At 34.2% G+C, this 18380-nt stretch overlaps 1 protein-coding gene across 1 annotated transcript; it reads left to right on the top strand.

Annotated features, from left to right (window-relative positions):
• Positions 1-8850: 8850 nt before the first annotated feature.
• On the top strand, positions 8851-15271 carry LOC132286762 (sulfite exporter TauE/SafE family protein 3-like). The gene is made up of 12 exons (XM_059789146.1): positions 8851-9544; positions 10246-10405; positions 10966-11166; positions 11247-11311; positions 11666-11693; positions 11800-11885; positions 11954-12040; positions 12166-12216; positions 12412-12633; positions 14096-14189; positions 14403-14543; positions 14737-15271. The coding sequence occupies exons 1-12, from the start codon at positions 9329-9331 to the stop codon at positions 14820-14822; spliced, it is 1437 nt and encodes a 478-aa protein (XP_059645129.1). The 5' UTR covers positions 8851-9328; the 3' UTR covers positions 14823-15271.
• Positions 15272-18380: the final 3109 nt, after the last annotated feature.

Consider the following 18380-nt stretch of genomic DNA (forward strand, 5'->3'; position numbering starts at 1 on the left):
TCAATCATGGGTTTGGTGTTGTAGATCAAGGTTTTAGGCCAGACCCAGTTGGTGTGGTGGCTTCTGGTGGAGCAAATTTGACGGCGAGTCATTATCGCCACTCTGTTTTCGGGCAAACGAACCACCACTGCTACCATCGTAACTTGTGGCACAACCACCATTATCCTCACCTCCAAACCACCACCAACATCACCATCAAAACACCATAGCTGATGAAGCTATATTGGAGAAATAGGTGAAGTTTTGGCACTCAGACCCAATTACGGCGGTTAGGTTAAATAAGAATTAGAATAAGTGTTTTGGTTTTTGAAATTACATGAATACTCACATTTTTTAATGATGTGACAATATCTAATGAGGTAAAATTTGTGCAAACAAAAAAGGTTATTTTTGTCATAATAAATATAATAATTTCAGTTTAATAATTGAGCCTTAAGGTTATTTTGGTCCAAATATTTTTTTATTCCTTCACTGGTTTGATGTTCAAGGTCATATGTTAAGTCAATAAAACCACAAGGGTAGTTGATCAATTTTTCGCGCCAACTTCTATCCGAATGCAAGAGATGAAAACCTCGAGGGTGGTTTGTGTAATTTGCCCTTTTAAAAATATTATTGGGGAATGGAATGGTCATTCTATAGGTTTAGCTATAGAATGGATTTTTATTCCCATAAATAAATTTTCATTCTAATGGAATGGCCACTCCTACTTTAAATTACATACTAAACAAATGAATGGTTGGAATGGGCATTCCATTCCATTCATGCACATCAAACCATGGTTGTTAAAATCGCGATTCTAACTCGTAGAATCGTGCGATTTTGCGATCTAACATGCCCAAATCGATCCGAATCGCAGGAAAATCGTGGCTTGTGCAGAATCGCGAGTTGAATCACCGGGATTGCAGATAGAATCGTGGAATCGTACGATTCTATACGATCCCAACGATTCTAAATATCCATGATTATGGTCTTGTTTTGGGTTTAAGAGTTGTGAAGAAGCCCTAAATTGATTACCACGGTGCAACAATTCTTTCTTTTTCGTGGCCTCAACACAACTCCGAGAAGAGATAAGATGCAGAGGACAAAAAGAATGTTAGGGTTTTGGTGAAGAAGAAGCAGAAGAGGAGGAGAGAGGGAACGAGAGGCTAAGAGAGCTTACCGAAAAAGACGAGAGAAGATGTCACTGCCGACTGGGGAATTGTAACAGGGGAAGGTTCATCGGGAATTTTTGTTCTCTTCGTCTGCTGCCGCCGCTAGGGAATTTTGCTCTCTTCAGATAGGCAAGTTGAACTAGGTTAGACTTACCTAAAAACAGATTGGTCTTGGGCTTTTCTTGTGCTTTATTCGTTCTATTGTACAGCTGGGCCAAATGGGCTTTGCAAACTTCAATTTTTTGAAGCCCAATGTAATATTTATATTTATATAAAATTTATCTTATATTCTAAAAACTAAATAAATAAATTAAATCTTAAAAGAATTGTTAATAATTTTATATGAACTTATTATGTTATATATTTGTGTTTTTGGCTCATTTTTTATTTATTTTGAAGATAATTTTTGTTACGAAAGTTAGTTTGAGTTGTATTTTTATTAGTTTGGTAGAATCTTACGATTTACGATCCGATTCTACGGAATCCGAAACGATTCTAGGTAGAATCCGATTTTAACAACCTTGCATCAAACGCAACATTAAAGGTTAATTTGAAACTTTTGTAGATGTTTTAGAAAGACAAAACTTAGAACAATTAACATATGCATACTTACTTACCGGAAAAAAACATATGCATACTTGATATTTTATTGCTAGAGATCTTCTTTTCTTTTTAATTTGTTACTCTTTATATTATTTAAACACATACATGATTCTTAACTTTACATCTTAGAATAAAATTAATTAATCGAGAATACAATAATGATGTAAAAATATTAAAATATTGCATTTCGATATAATATACATGAGTGTTATATTCTTAAAATAAATATACTATACAAATATTTACATCGGTGTTATATGTTGTAATGTTTTGATATGGTGCGCTACGTTCTCAATTTAAAACCGTAAATTACATTGGGTGATTTTGGTGCATCGCATGGTGGAGGTCATTCGAATATTTTTTTGTGCATTGCATGATCCAGTACAACCCATCAACTCGGAGTTCTCTCTCTTGATCAGCACCTTTACTGCATAATCCAAATTCATTTTCATAAGCATTTTCTTTTGCAATTGAATATATATATATATATATATATATATATATATATATACATATAAATTAAAAAAAAAAAATTATCTTTTTAACTATTCAATAGAATCAAATGAAATATGTAACACATTTTTCTGTACACATTTTTCTACACAACAAAGAGCAAGTAAATAATTATATATATATATATATACACCTCTTTTGCAATTGAACATACAAAACAAATGATGGTGACAGATCCATTTAAGTCCAAATCATTGAATGCTTATGGGTAGATAGTCGCGAAGGGACAATATAAGCATGATACATAAAGTATGGACCTTTTTTAGCAACCATACCACGAGTACCTTTTTAAGTGTGGACTTCTTTTTCGGAAATCATACCGCGATTGAAAAAGAAAATACTTGGTTTAATAATGGACAAATGGTCCCCATTAAGTGTTTAAAATATTCTATGCTATTTATATTTATGCTATTTTTGGTGTGCAGGAATGAAATGAAATGAAATGCTCATTTTAATCATTTCTTTGTTTGGTATACAACTTAAAGTGATAATGGTCATTCCATTGGAATGAAAATTCATTCCTAGGACTGAAAATCCATTCCACGACTAAACCTATGGAATGGCCATTCTATTCCCAAGTAATTTATTTTAAAAAATCAACTTCCCAAAACACCCTCATATTCCAAGTCTAAAAACCACCATTACCTTCCACCGCAATCATCTCTGCCTTTCACCACCACCACTGCCTTCCACCACCATTGACTTTCACCATCGCCCACCACTTTCCACCACCACTGCCGCCGCCACCTTTCACCACCGCTTCCGTCACCGTTTGCCGCAACCACCACCGTCGCCTTTTACCACCGTTACCGCCACCACCTTCCACCACCACCACTGCCATTGCCATTCACCACCTTCCACAGCCGCCGCCGCCGCCATCGCCTTTCACCACTGGCACCACCTTCCACCACCACCACTGCTACAGCCTTTCACTACCACCACCGCCTTTCACTACCGATGCCGCCTTACACCACCGCCGCCGCTTTCCACCACAGTCGCCTTCCACCACAGCCACCGCCACCTTTCACCATCACTGCCGCCGCCGCCTTCAACAACCACCAACGCCTCCCCCGTCGCCTTCCACCATCACCATCGCCGGCTACCAGCTTCCATCACCACCACCACCACCACCTTCCACCACCAACTACTGCCACCACCTTCCACCACCGCCTTCCACCACCGCCACCACCACCGCCACCATCGCCACCACCGCCACTATCTTCCGCCACTACCTTTCGCCATCGCCCACTACCTTCCGCCACCGCCACCACTACCTTCCACCACCGCCACCACCTTTCACCACCACCTTCCACCACCTTCCACCACCGCCACCACCTTCCACCACCGCCACCACCACCTTCTACCATCGCCACCACCACCACCTTCCGCCACCGCCGTCACCACCACCTTTCGCCATCACCCACCACCACCGCCACCACCTTCCATCACCACTACCACCACCTTCCACCACCGCCTTCCACCACCACTATAATCACACCACTATTTCCTTCCACCACAACCACCACATTACTGCCACCACCTACCACCAATACCACTACCACCTTCCACCACCACTACTATGACAAATTTTCACTATTGCCACCACCGCCGCCTTTCAACACCACCACCTACACTACTACCGCTTTCCACCATCCACCGCCGCCATTGCCACTATTCATTTTTAAAAAATTATTAGAGAATATCATTTTGTTAATTTAATTTAATTTATTTCTTACTAAGAGGGATATTTTGGAGAATTTAATTAGAAATTTATTCCATTCTAAATTTTAAATTGGTCCAACCAAACACTAGAATTGTTATTATCATTCCATTCCTACACATTTCATATTTACAACCAAACAATAGAATGAGAATGACCATTCCATTCCATTCTCATTCTCATTCCATTCTCACTTGCATTCTATTTCATTCATGCACACCAAACGTAGCATTAAGAGCTTATTGTGAAACTAATTAGTCCACTACTTTCTGAATTTAATTTAAGAATTACAGATGACCTATATTTTGATTGAACCTACTAATTACCAGATCATGATGATTTTAGATTTCCTGAATTTAATTTAAGAATTACAGTTATTTAATCTGAACCCACTTTTTAAATATAACCCTATTTCAAACTAGAACATAGAAGGAGAATGATTATTGCACCGAATAGTTGCAGTTAATTGCTAGATTTACTCTTTTAATTGGTCAATTATGTAAATATTTAATTGTATTTGGTATAAATAACCAATTAAAAATTATTCGGTTAGATAATTCACTGTAAGTGTTCGGTGTAACTATCCCTACTCAACATAAAATTATGTACTTCTATACAAATAGTACACGCCATTCCTTCTAAGTTCATTTTAGTTGGTTAGGTGTAATGTGAAGAGAATATGTCACATTATGTGAGCTAAAAATCTTTTTCAGTCTCTCATTTCTATGGCAGTTTGTAGTGTAAGCTTTTACTATATTTATTTTGAATTTTTATCATTATAGACGGTGAAATTTAATATATAAAAAGCTTAATCTTGATAACGGATCAGTGATGTGATGTTGCAAAATGGTGAGAAGAGGGGACTTGCTTGAATGCTTGATTCAATTTTCTAAAAATAGTTTCTTAATTTCTAAGAATAAAAATCATAAAATTGTACAATAACCTGTTTCATTCATCTTTGAAAATTGTTTTTTTGAAAACGTAGTTTAAAAGAACAAAAATGCTTGCTTTTTAAGAATTGTCTTTTATATAGTCCTTTAAAAATGCTTTTATATTCAGTGAGTCTTATTTCAGGGTGAAAAATATAATATACTTCAAATTTTGAAAAAAAATATTTAACTGGTCTGAAATTAATATATTTTCGATACAGTTATTTACATATAATAACTGTATCATATAATAACTTCTCAAATTTTGGAGGGAATTTGATTCCACATCATGCACCTGTTGGGATTTATATGCCCTGGCATAGCAAATTCCTATCTGGATTGTAGTGACATATGTTCCTGACATATCTGAAATATTTATGATTTATATAATTGGTGAATTCAATGTATTATGTTTCGATTCACTATGAAATTGATAGTGTCCATGTAATTACAAGAAATATTTATATATATGTATGTGATGACAATCAATGCATGATATATAAATAGTAATTATAAATTATTCATAGTCGGTAATTATGGATGGACTCATAATTAATTAAGACTTGAACTGGATCCGCGTTAGGTTGAGATATATTGCGAGAGCCGTCGTATGCAATTACTCCCTATCACCGTCATGGCATTTGACTCTTAAGCATAAGAAAAGTATAGACTCTTTTATTAATTAATAATTACTTTAATTTGTTCGGCGGATTCTTCGGGATCCTTAGACCGACACTTTGAGTAGTTATGTAATTAATAGTTAGAGGGTTATATTTTCAATATTTGCATCATTGCTACTTGTATTTATTTTGTATTGATTATGGTTGATCACAAAGTAAATTCGAAGGCCTTCGTGTGTTTTTAGACAAAATGATTTATTATATATTTATTTATTTAAATTATTATTTTTGTCAAACAAATGTTTTATTGTGATCGAGCCAGAAATAATCAAAGGTATCAAAATAAATATATTAATTAAGTAGTCGGATTGATGGCTATATTTATCCGATAACTAATTATGCATAGAGGGGTCAAAGTGCAATATTGACTTAGAGGTTATTTATTATTTAATTGGAGTTCAATTAATTTCTTTTAGTGGAGTAGAAATTAATTTATGAATTAATTGAATTGGGTCCATGGACCGGGCCAATTATTAATTCATTGTAGCCAATAAAATAATAGGCCCAATGGATTCTCACTCATAGCCCAACTTGATATTGGAATCATATTAGATTTGAGACATATGAATTAGAGATGGAGAATGATTTGTTATTTCCTTTTCTTTATTTTTATGTTGCCTATAAATATACATGGTCTATGTATATTTTAGGGGGTGATTTTTATGAGAAGGAATAAGGAATAAATTTTCTCTCTCTAGAAAATTAGGGTTTATGGTCTCATCTAATAGAGGCTCCCACAAGCCTAGTTTTCCAAGGTAATTCATGGAGGCTTATGAGTGATTCCTAAAGGCAAAATAATTACCAAGAAGATGGAGATCCAAGGAGAATGCATCTTACTAAGGGATCTACAATAAGTGAGAACATTCACTTTAGAGGAAAGTTTTAAAGGTTTACTCAGACCTTTAATGTAAGTATTCAATCCATTAATTGAATGATACATCATATTTTTATTTTTGCATAAAACTTGTCTCTATGTGATGAATCAAGATTTATGAATTTAAATCCCTCGAAAAGTTTTTAAAACTAGCACGTTTCCTAACAACACCAAGCTAGCAAAATTAAGCTGCCAATTGGGCCATGCCCAAGGACAAACAAAAAGGGTGAAAGTGATCTACATGTCTTAAAAGTCTAAAGGATCAAATATTTGGTTCATTTATGTAATATATTCCAAGTTTCCAACTCAGGTATCTACCCATATGTCCACTTCTTCATGTTATGAATTACTCCGTATGATATATATATATATATATATATATATATATAGAGAGAGAGAGAGAGAGAGAGAGACTTGGTATCTGAATCTCACATCCAATATACGTACAGCCATTTATGAGCTATAATACAAAGGTAGCGCTGCTTATCCAAAATTAATTATTGAGTTGAGACAGTAAAGGTAATATTCACATTTTAAAAAATATATATATACTTCATTTTCTCTAGAATGTTAATTCATTTCTAATATATTATATGGATCTCTGCATAACTTTAACGTTGGAAGAGGGTAGACGGGATTAAGTAAAAATTCAATTAAAAATTACTGTTATGGTAGAAATTGATTTGCTTTCAATTAAATATCTTCTCTATATTATAGATATTTATTCATTGTTATAAAATTTGTTTCAAACCCAAATACTTTTTTTAATTCCTAATCGCACACGAATGAGCAAAGGTAAAATCTAACTACTTAGTCGTTAAATGTTAAACAGAAACGTAATTATGTCATCAAAAATATTAGAACTTTGTATTTTTTGATGCAAATACTCTTTTATAATTTAATTTTAAAAGAGAAATATGGTAGAGCACCTTAGTATATTGGTGGAGCGCTATGAAGTACGGACACGGATACGACACGACACGGTAAATTTCAAAAAAATAGGACACGGACACGGTGGGGATACGCCTTAAAATTATATATATATATATATATATATATAATTATATATTCAAAATATAATTACTAGAATCTTGTACAGATAAATAAAACAACAACAAAGAACAGAATCAATTTCAATAATTTCATCTCTATTATAAGAAAAATATAGACAAGATAAAACAGAAAATAAATGAAAAATAAAGTTGATCCAAATTCCAAACGAAGATATGCAGAAGAGACATAGCTATAATGAACTAAATATGTATATGAATAAACATATATACTTTTAGTCTTTCACAAAGTTTTATTCATGTAACTTAAATATATATATATATCTTGTTCATGAAGAGAGATAATTGAAGCAGAGGAGAGACTGAGAGGAGTGAGAGAAAATAAATTTTGTCTCACAGAAGTGTCGGACCGTGTGTCCAATAAAAAATAATATTTGGACACTTTACAGAAGTATCGGATACGAGTCTCAGACATGGGTGTCGGTGTCCGAAAAATATCCAACATGAGTACGGGATCCCTGGGAGGAGTGTCCGTGTTTCATAGGTGGAGCGCTAATATCAATTCCTTTTTATATATTGAAAAAATGCAAGGATAAGTCGAAAAAAAAAAAAAAAATGACAAAAAATTTATACACCTATTTATTCTTGAGATAAAAATATATATATTATATAGCAATGCTATTTAAACTAAATAATCAGAGTAGGCTGACTTAATTAATTGCTTATATTGAATGTCTTAAAAGTGACTAAAAGGTTATAACCTGATAAAAATAATAATAATAATAATTTAAAAAAAAAAAAAATGGCCCATGACGTCACTATTCACTTTGAAAATTGTTTTTTTTTTTTTTTAATAAAATAGCTCACCGGCGAGTGCTTATTGGCAAGTGAATATGACATTTATTGACAGGTGACGTGATTCCCTCACAAATAAACAAAAAGACCATAATTAATAAGAAAGATAACTTTTTTAAAAATAAAATTTAATCATTTATGATTGAATAATCACTAAACCGCAAATCTTATCGTATAATATATTTTTAATATATAAATACACACACATATTATGGTTCGTACATTGAAACGAATTTTGATATAAACTGAATGAATCAGCTCATTCATAAAAATGTATAACCATATCATATCGTTAAAAAAAATTTACGATCTCGACCATACATTGCGTATACGAAAATACGACAAACCATGACGTACAGGCACATCCATAGATGAGTTCAGTTAGTTTTGGTCTCGTGTCCCGAATCCTGATGTGAAGTTGGGCACACCATTAGATCCTATGCCCCACAATTCACATAATAGCAAGAGTAATATCAGTTCTGAAATTCACCAGTGACCCTTCTCTTTCTTTCCATATTTAGGCCAGACAAAACTCTCTTGATAAAGAGTGATTCATTTCAGCTTCTTCTCCAGCAAAAGCATATACCCACAACCAAAAAAAAGTCTGCATTTTCCCCTCTAATTTTCTCTTGTTTTCTCACAACAAATCCCTCAATCAATCTTCTCCTTTCATGCAAATTCTTTCTGGGTCCCAATCTTTGCCACGGATCATATTCACACACCAGCAAAAGATCCTTCTTTTCTGTTCTTTTTTCTTGTCTTTCTCAGCTGCCAAACAGCGCTGTAGTCTCTGTTTTATTAAAAAGGTTTCTGATAGTATTAGTAATTTAGAAGTACATTGTTCTTGTAGATTTAGGCCCTTTTTGGTGAGCTTTCTCTTTCTAGACTTCTTGTGTGTTTGAGAGAGAGAGAGAGAGAGAGAGAATCAGAACTAGAAAGAATCCAAGAAAGAGGAACTGTTGGGAAAAAAAGGGGTTGAATTATTGAATTTTAATGGCAGAAACTGGAGCAAAATGGAGGGTTTTGAGATCTCTGTCAATGATATTATTGAGCTATCTATTGGCTTCAATGATTGTTTCGGCCGAAAGAAGCTTGAAAGAGGAAGGATCAAATCATGATTCATCCAAAACAACAGAATCAGATTACTTTATGAAGCTCTCTAATTTCTTATGGCAATCCAATCGATCCGGTTATCAACATGTTTGGCCTGTAAGTTGTGAGCTATGAATCTAATCTAATTTGTGCTATAGATACTGTTGCATTAAATTGTATTGTGTTTGAATCTAATCAAAATCAACTTAAACTTTATTAACTATTATGTTCTAGTAGGTGTTTGTCTGTATATCTTAATTGGTTTTTCATTCTGCCATTATATAGATCACGACAAAAAAATTAATGCTTTATGAAATTGTAATCTTGCTTTGTTTATATATATATATATATATATATATATATATATATTTATTTATTTATTTATATGTGATTTATTTATTTATTTATATGTGTGTGTGTATACATAGACATTTTACATGTGTGTGTCTATTGGTTTTAACAGTGGAGATATATGATTAATTATTTTTATGTATGTATTGAATAGACAGAAATGGAATGGTTCATCTACTTGATCTCAATTATTTGGAATAAGATTCTGTTGTGTTGACTAATTGTCTGAACCCTTGTTCTTGTTATTTTAGATAGGTTTAAGTCTGATGGAAATAATATTCTACGAGCTTACATGAAAATATACTTATAGATGGTTTTGTGTGGTTGACTTTGTTGTTTATGTTATGGACATATAAAGGAATATCTATTCTATTCATCTTTATTTTTTAGATTATGCATAAATATGTAGTTGTTGGTAACTGATTTGTGGAAACTTAAGGTGCACAATTGTGGAATTTGGTTTACAGGACATGAAATTTGGCTGGCAAATGGTTGTGGGTACCATAATTGGATTCTTTGGTGCGGCTTTCGGAAGTGTAGGTGGCGTTGGCGGTGGAGGCATTTTTGTTCCTATGCTTAGCCTTATTATTGGGTTTGATCCAAAATCAGCGACTGCTATATCAAAATGTAAGAGACAGAAAAAAGAAAAAAAATTGCAATAGTGGTTACCGTAAAGATTTTTCAGTTTAAACAACCAACTCGGATTGACATAGAATGGGGGAAGGTAAAAAGGAAGAAAAGTTATTTTTCTTTAAATTAGAAACTAGAATTTTTTTAATATCTCAGTCGAATGAGTTGACTAAGAACCTGGTTTTGGATTCATCCATAACAGTAGAAGTGGGGACTGTTTATCACTAAATAACTAAACTTTTTTGGGCTGCAGACACTTGATATACTACTTTGTTGTGGCATCAAATTTGTTTGAGTTTAATTGAGTTTTCATGGCATTATTGAGGAATTTAATGGACCTTGATCATTGAATATATTTAAGGGAGTTGAGTCTGAAAACCATCATTTAGCTGATGCAGTTTGCCTGGATTAAGTTTCTTTGTTAATTTTTTCATGAACTTAATTAACTTCCATAGAAGGGAAAAAAGACTGTTGTTCTGAAAATTCACATTTTGCTTTATATTAAATTGATCCGGTTTAATATGGGATTAATAACTTGTGTCTGTTTCTATGGTCAGGTATGATCATGGGTGCTGCAGTCTCCACTGTTTACTATAATCTTAGGCTAAGGCACCCTACACTTGATATGCCTATCATCGACTATGATTTGGCTTTGCTTATCCAGCCAATGCTCATGCTTGGGATTAGCATTGGAGTTGCTTTCAATGTGATTTTTGCAGACTGGATGGTCACAGTTCTGCTAATTATTCTCTTTATTGGTAATGGTTGATTGCATTGCAATTCTTCTTGCTATGCATTCTGCATCAGTAAAGACTTGACTTCTTATTGGTGTTTGCAGGCACATCGACTAAGGCCTTTTTCAAGGGTGTTGAAACATGGAAAAAAGAAACCATTATGAAAAAGGTTATAATGCAATTCACGCATTTTATGAGTTTAGAGGCATTTGGAAGCCTTACAGGAAATAAAATAATTCCATTTTGTTTGTAATAGCACGTTGATAAGTCTCTTCATTGCATGTGTCATATGGTCTCTAAGATATTATATAAATTCTTATTATTCGTTTTCATTTCGTATGTTTATTTGAATTTGTTAAAATGACTGCGGCATAACATGGGATTTGCCCTTTTAATGATATGAGAACACAAGAGGTTGCTTTTATTTTTGTCCATGTGTTCCCTGTGATGTATATATTTGTGCAACCAAATATAAATTCTTCCATTCTGAATAGCAGCTTCTTTTTCTCATTTTTAATTTCAGGAGGCTGCTAAGATTTTGGAGGCAAAAGGTGAGTTTATCTACTCTTCATCTATGATGTCAACACCATAAATGACTCCTTAGTCATGATTTCTCTCTTTCTGGAATAATCACTTATAAGTGTCCTTTTCTGTCAGGTAATGGTAGAGAGGAAGCAGAATACAAGCTTCTTCCTGGTGGCCCAAGCAATGGCGCTCAAGTGGAGACCAAAGAAGAACCAGAGGTGAGCTTTCCCTGAAAAGCTTATTCAGTTTCTAGAGTGCTCAAGTCTGATACATGAAACCACCACAGGTCACTATTATTGAGAATGTTTGCTGGAAGGAACTTGGGCTTCTCGTTTTTGTTTGGGTTGCCTTCCTTGTATTGCAGATCACCAAGGTTTTCCTCTCCCTCTTTCTCCAATTCTGTTCCTGATGTATTATATTTCTTGAGAAAATTATGTTTTATTTCTCCTTGTTTGAATTTGTGGACTCACTGTTTTTTACACCTTCTTGTTTGGACAGAATTATACAGCTACTTGTTCAATCACATACTGGGTAGTGAACTTGTTGCAGGTACCTTTTTCAATTATGATTAAAAGAACTGGATTCACACCTCTCTTTCCTGATTTATTATGTGCACATAAAATTTAGCACTGACCCCATGGTTGAGACTTGATACTGAAGTGCTGTAACAAGTAATGAGCTTTGCCGGCTTTAGAATGGGATTTCAAGCATTTATCTGAAAAATACCATTTTCATGTCTTGCAGATCCCTGTTTCTGTTGGTGTAACTTTGTATGAGGCAATCAGTTTGTACAAGGGACGGAGAGTTATTGCATCCAAGGGTGATGCAGGCACTAACTTCCGAGTGCACCAGCTGATGCTCTACTGCTTATGTGGTGTACTGGCTGGTGTAGTTGGTGGACTGCTTGGTCTGGGTGGAGGATTTATTATGGGTCCACTATTTTTGGAGCTGGGAGTCCCTCCTCAGGTGTGTTTGTGCTTTTCCTTAGATATAGTAGCAATTGTGAGGAATAGTAGAAAAAATGAAAAGTTGGTAAATTTATATTCTTTTATTGATGTTGATTATAGAGGCCATTGCTTGGTGCAATGGTAAAATGACTCGGGCTATGTAACGTGAGTTCAGATCCTGATAGTAGCCACTTTGTGTAACTAATGCCTAAGGCTACAATATTCCTCCCAGCACCCTCGATTAAAGAAGACCTCACTGGGTCACTATTCAGGACCAACATTGTTACCCATTCCGTTATTATGCCACCCTCAGAAACTCGTTCTTCAAGCCATTCCACAGACAAAGTCTTTTAGCCTACTAAGGCCATGAATCAATAGGGTTCACATTGTGCCACAAGAGGATCACTGTCATGGGAGACCTCATAGGGGCAGCCTGCAACCTTGGCAAAATGAATGTAAAGTTGTACATGAGACTGTCCGGGGGACGTTAAAAATAGGTGAAGTGCTTATCAGAACCATGACAAAATCATGGGGATAGTTTAGGAAATTATGGACTTGATGGATTGATGGCTAGAGATAGGAGCTTGTTGAGGTGGTCCCACCCCGGCAGTTCTGAGTGGCAGGATTCATCTGAATCTGTTTACTGGACTAGGATTGGGGGACAGATGATGTCATGACACATGGCTCGAGCATCGCCTCTCACAAACTTAACAACAAATTTCCTGTCACTTAAGCATACATACCCAGTATTGCGAGTGGCAGTTTATTTGCATCATGATTGGTTATTGTAATAGTCCGGTTGTCCTTCAGAGCTTTAGGTTCCCAGGAAAAAGGTCATTTACCCCACCATGATGGGTAGGCAGGCATCACCAATTAACCCTAAACCTATTCGAGTCTCTACGCATCAATATACGCCCTCTTAGTTTGCACCCAATTTCATGACCTCTCCATTCTTCCTAGACCGCCCCTCTCATTCGTATCATGCATCGGGCATTGCATACCTATGTCTCTCACCTCCTCTGTTCAAGAATCTCTACTGTCAATAATATCTAGGACTTAGAGAGAACATTTTGCCTCTTTATGTTAATAAAAAATTTTGTGAAAAATCCTGGATAGATTAAAGAATGAATACAAGTGGTCGAAAATCATTACATTTATATTGAAGGAGAACATTTTGCCATTTCCAAATTCTTAAAATAATTTGATATAAAGACCAAGAGTTGCGTTTTTTTATTTGATAATTGTAATTTATGGTTGGTAACTTGAGTAAGAAAATGGGACAAATATGTTGAACAAAATAATTCAGATTTAAGTAGCCAATTTGTAGAAAAGTACAATACTATAGTAGACATTGACATGCAAATTCCGAAGAACGGAATTAGATGTCAAAATAACCATGTTGTTGAGTTTGTTTCTTATTCAATGTTATGAACATTTGCTATCTAGTCTGGTCTGAAACTTCCTGAGAAATTTTTGTGTAGGTCTCAAGTGCCACAGCCACCTTTGCAATGACCTTCTCCTCATCAATGTCTGTAGTAGAATATTACCTTCTTAAACGATTTCCAGTTCCCTACGGTAAGTTACTGCCATGATAATTTCAGTTAACTGATCCTGTTATTTTCTTAAGAAATTGTCTAAACAACACGAGTGAAAGAGTGAGTGAGATTGCATGTGAATTCAAGGATTGAAGTTCATATTTTATTTCTAATGAATTCAATGCAGAAGCCAAGGGATTGAAGTTCATCTCTTAATACTAATGCATTCAATTACTTCTGTACATTTTGGCAGCTCTTTACTTTGTTGCTTGGGCAACCATCGCCGCATTTATTGGGCAACATGTTGTAAGAAGGCTGATCACTATATTGGGAAGGGCGTCTCTGATCATCTTCATTCTGGCCTTTACAATATTTGTTAGCGCCATCTCACTAGGTGAGCATTGATCCACCCCCATTGTTTGGATGATGTCAAATACTTTTTTTCTGTAGAACAAACACCTTAGATTTCTCAGGCAGCAAACAAAGAGTCTACATATCTATTCTGCTTTTAAGTCCGATGGGTAGATTCTTTAGGTCTGCTAAAGAAATGACTGCTTTCTTAAAGTGATTTGGCTTTTGTTTTGTAGGTGGGGTTGGCATATCAAATATGATTGGGAAGATCGAGCGAAATGAATACATGGGTTTCGAGAACCTCTGCAAGTATGATGCATAGGATGCCTCTTTCTTCACCCCTCTCTGCACAATCTTTCATAAAAGTCATCGGTGTTCAAATCAGGCTCCTCGGGACACAAAAGTGTCATTCCTATCAATTCTTGACTAGGTAGGGTGAATGATAGCTATTGCTTCCATTCAGTCCACTGAAGATTGATTGTTCGCGGAGATACACTTGTAAAATCCTTCTATAATTTTTTTTTCCTCTGTTTGGTTTCCGATCAAATGCAATCAAATTAAAGAAAAGAGTGTTTCCTGAGCTTCTTTTCGATACAGACAATATCTCACTTTTTAGGAGTTCTGAGTGTCTCACATATCTAAACGTCTGATGATGTCCCGTCTCAATGGCGATTCTTATGAAAAGGATCAAGATCAACTGGCCACTAAAGACATAACAGTTTTGCTCCATTTTTAACTAAATATTAACTTCTAATTTTGTGGAAAACATAACTTACAGTAAACTTTTGTTAGACAAAAACGATGATGCTTATCTCAAGAAAAATACCAGTTTCCAGTTTTCTCGTTTGTCATGCCCTTGAAGATTTCAGCCTATCATAAACCAAGCTCAGTAGGAACAGAGATCTTAACCCATTATGTGTAGCTACAATTTTTCTAGCTACTGGTATGTTTAGAACTTGGATGAGACTTACTAGCCTGGTTCAAGAAATGGGGACTCTTAATTTACTTTGCATATGATGGTGCAGCAAACTGTTTCAGACATTAGAAAATGTGTGTGTGTGTGTGTGTGTGTGTGTGTGATTTGTGGTGCTTTAGACTCATACTATAATATGCATTTTCAGCAAGAAGATTGTTGATTTTGTTGAACAGCAGGCCCTATGAGTCTCCAAAAATGGTGTGTTTTCTTTATCCTCCTACAAAAACAGGCTGTTTAGCTGACCCTTTTGCTTCCATGGTTATATATATTTTTAAAAATGAAATGATTGGAGGCTATAGAAATATCATACCCCTTCACTGCATGATCCCGGAGTTCTTTTTTTCCATGCGTCTGCTCATGATTCTATATTGATATGGTAGAAGAAGAATAGTTGGCTATAGGTAATGGATTGATATATGTATATACACACACACACACACACACACAAGTGCAGTTGCAGATCTTGGCGTTGCAGCGTTGTAATGGTCACACTCATCTGGAGATGTGATTCTCTCTCCAAATTCGGTGAGAATCATTTTCGTAAAATTAATACATACGTTTGTAATTATAGAAGAAATCATTATATATTTTTGTTTTATTTTCATAAGAATGTAATCGTCCATATGAATTCTTTTTCTCTATTTTTTATTTTTTATTTTTTTATTATAGGATATTTCAACCTAATTCTGTTGTATAAAAAATGGTGGATCCGTAGTATCTAGTCAAAGAAGATGCTTCACATCATCAAATGGTATATGCTTCTCCTGTACAGACGACCTGGACACTATCTCTTACTTCTAAACTTTCTTTGGAATATTTCCTCTGCTAACATCACCTAATACTTTTATTTGTGTGTGTGTGTGTGTGTGTGTGTAGCTAGATGAAATGATCTTGAGAGAAGAGCAGAAGATGTAAAGACACCAATTTGATTCATTTTATTTTGGTAAATTATTCTACTGGATTAGACCATGTGAGATGTTATTATAACCAAAGTTTAATGATGAGATTGGGGGCTTATGCATAATTGTAAGTATCACGTGTGCTATCAATTACTGCTTAAAAAAAGTATATTATCATTTGTCAGAAATTATTGTTAATTTGGTTAATTTAAATCAATATGTCTATTTATTATTAATATGTTCCCTCTCACACACAAACACATAGAGGAATAAGGAAACATACATTGAACTATATTATGGTAGAAAGGAATAGATGCTTTACAATATTATTACTAAATGGAATATTACTGGAATCTAAGCATTTTAAAATGTAGGAAAAAGAAAAGAAAAGAGAATAATCAATATCAGTTTGGACGGTAAATTTAATAAGCCAACTTTAGATAACCTAACCCATTAATTAGAATCACTTGAAAAGAGAAACTGATGGATTCATGCATATTATCCACTAAAAGAAGATGCTTCCTACCATCACACAATATAAATACATATAAATATATATATTTGGCAAGAAACACACACCAGCCGTATACTCACTTCCATTTTGTTTATTTAAAAATACGAACCATTTGAGATATATAAGAGATACCACTCAGCCATACAATATATACTTATTCCATAAAAACGTCTCGATTATTATACTTTATTATTTTTTCATTTAATTCTTTTAGGATAAAAAAAAAAACTCAGGCTTTAATAAAGTTTTCTTGTGTAATAAAAAGTAAAAAATAAAAAAATATTAAACTTAAAATACAAGAAATCATATATTTGTTAAATAAAAAAAAGGGTATAATGGTCATTATATAACACTTTCAGTTAGTCTTGTTACTGTCATCACACTCTGACCAAACTTTGGTGATAATTCGACCAAATCTTACTAAAATATGTTTAGAAGTTCGGGCCGAATAAGAGCGATTATTTTTTTTATTTTTATTTTTGGTTAGCACCAGAATTCACCTAGACAGGAATTCACCTCGGACTATAAATCGGGGATACTGTCGACGGCTCCACATCTCATCAGCAATAATTTCAATCGAATAGGAGTGAATGTTGATAAGAAAAGTATCCGACCAAACATAGTGCTAAGACATTAACAATATTTTTCTTCTCATTTCATAGACAGATAACAGTCAAAATCCGCTTTACCAATATCTTAAACGATCCAAACTTTTGTTACCATTAGATTCTTGTAATAATAAAACAAATGAATACTTTTTTTTTTTTTTTATATATATTATAAAGTTGTTATTATTTGGATAATTTAAAAGAATTATTCTTAGTTTTATGCTATAAAAAAAGTCAAGAAACTCTTTTGGGGTGCCGAAAGTTGTCATGCTTTTCATTTCTTTAACAAAGTTTGCTTTATGTAAGATATTTATTCTTTCTTGACTTGATCACGGCCGGCCATATCTTAGCGGGGAAGCGAGGGATTCGAGCTTTACAATGACATTTCCTTGCCCCAAGCTCTACAATGACATTTATAAGCATGTATGAGTATTTACCTCCGTAAATAATAATCAAATAGATAAAATTTTCATAATATAAATAAATATATTAGAATAATGTGTATTGCGCTTAATAATAAATTACAAATAAATATAATTTACCACTACTCCCTTTGTCCTAATATACATCCCTTGCATGGGAAATTTTACTTTTTATGGTAGTGGAGTTTTAATAATTTTTTTATTATATTGATAAGAGTGAAGTTTCAAATATGCCTTTACTAAAAGACAAAATAATGTTCCGTAATTAGCGCAGTTGTTTAATTAAAATGATAGTTTAGGAATGCTATAAAAAATAGTACATTCAATTTTGAAATGAGACGTGTTTTTTGGAGCATCCCAAAATAAAAAGATGGACAACTATTTTGGAGAGTACTACACAAGATTTAAGCTCATAGGATGCAATACTACTTCTAATTGTTGATTAAGAAGGAAGTGGGTGA

This window comes from Cornus florida, unplaced genomic scaffold (genome assembly GCF_030987335.1).
Source record: "Cornus florida cultivar Cherokee Brave unplaced genomic scaffold, ASM3098733v1 CherokeeBrave_3.0.0_Hap2_Chr11, whole genome shotgun sequence".
Taxonomy (NCBI): domain Eukaryota; kingdom Viridiplantae; phylum Streptophyta; class Magnoliopsida; order Cornales; family Cornaceae; genus Cornus; species Cornus florida.

Excerpts from the sequence above, each read along its gene's own strand:
- LOC132286762 (XM_059789146.1), top strand. The coding sequence starts at position 9,329 with ATGGCAGAAACTGGAGCAAAATGGAGGGTTTTGAGATCTCTGTCAATG. Across the intron at positions 10,406-10,965 it reads AGCGACTGCTATATCAAAAT|GTATGATCATGGGTGCTGCA; the intron begins GTAAGAGACAGA and ends TTCTATGGTCAG. Across the intron at positions 12,634-14,095 it reads AGCTGGGAGTCCCTCCTCAG|GTCTCAAGTGCCACAGCCAC; the intron begins GTGTGTTTGTGC and ends ATTTTTGTGTAG.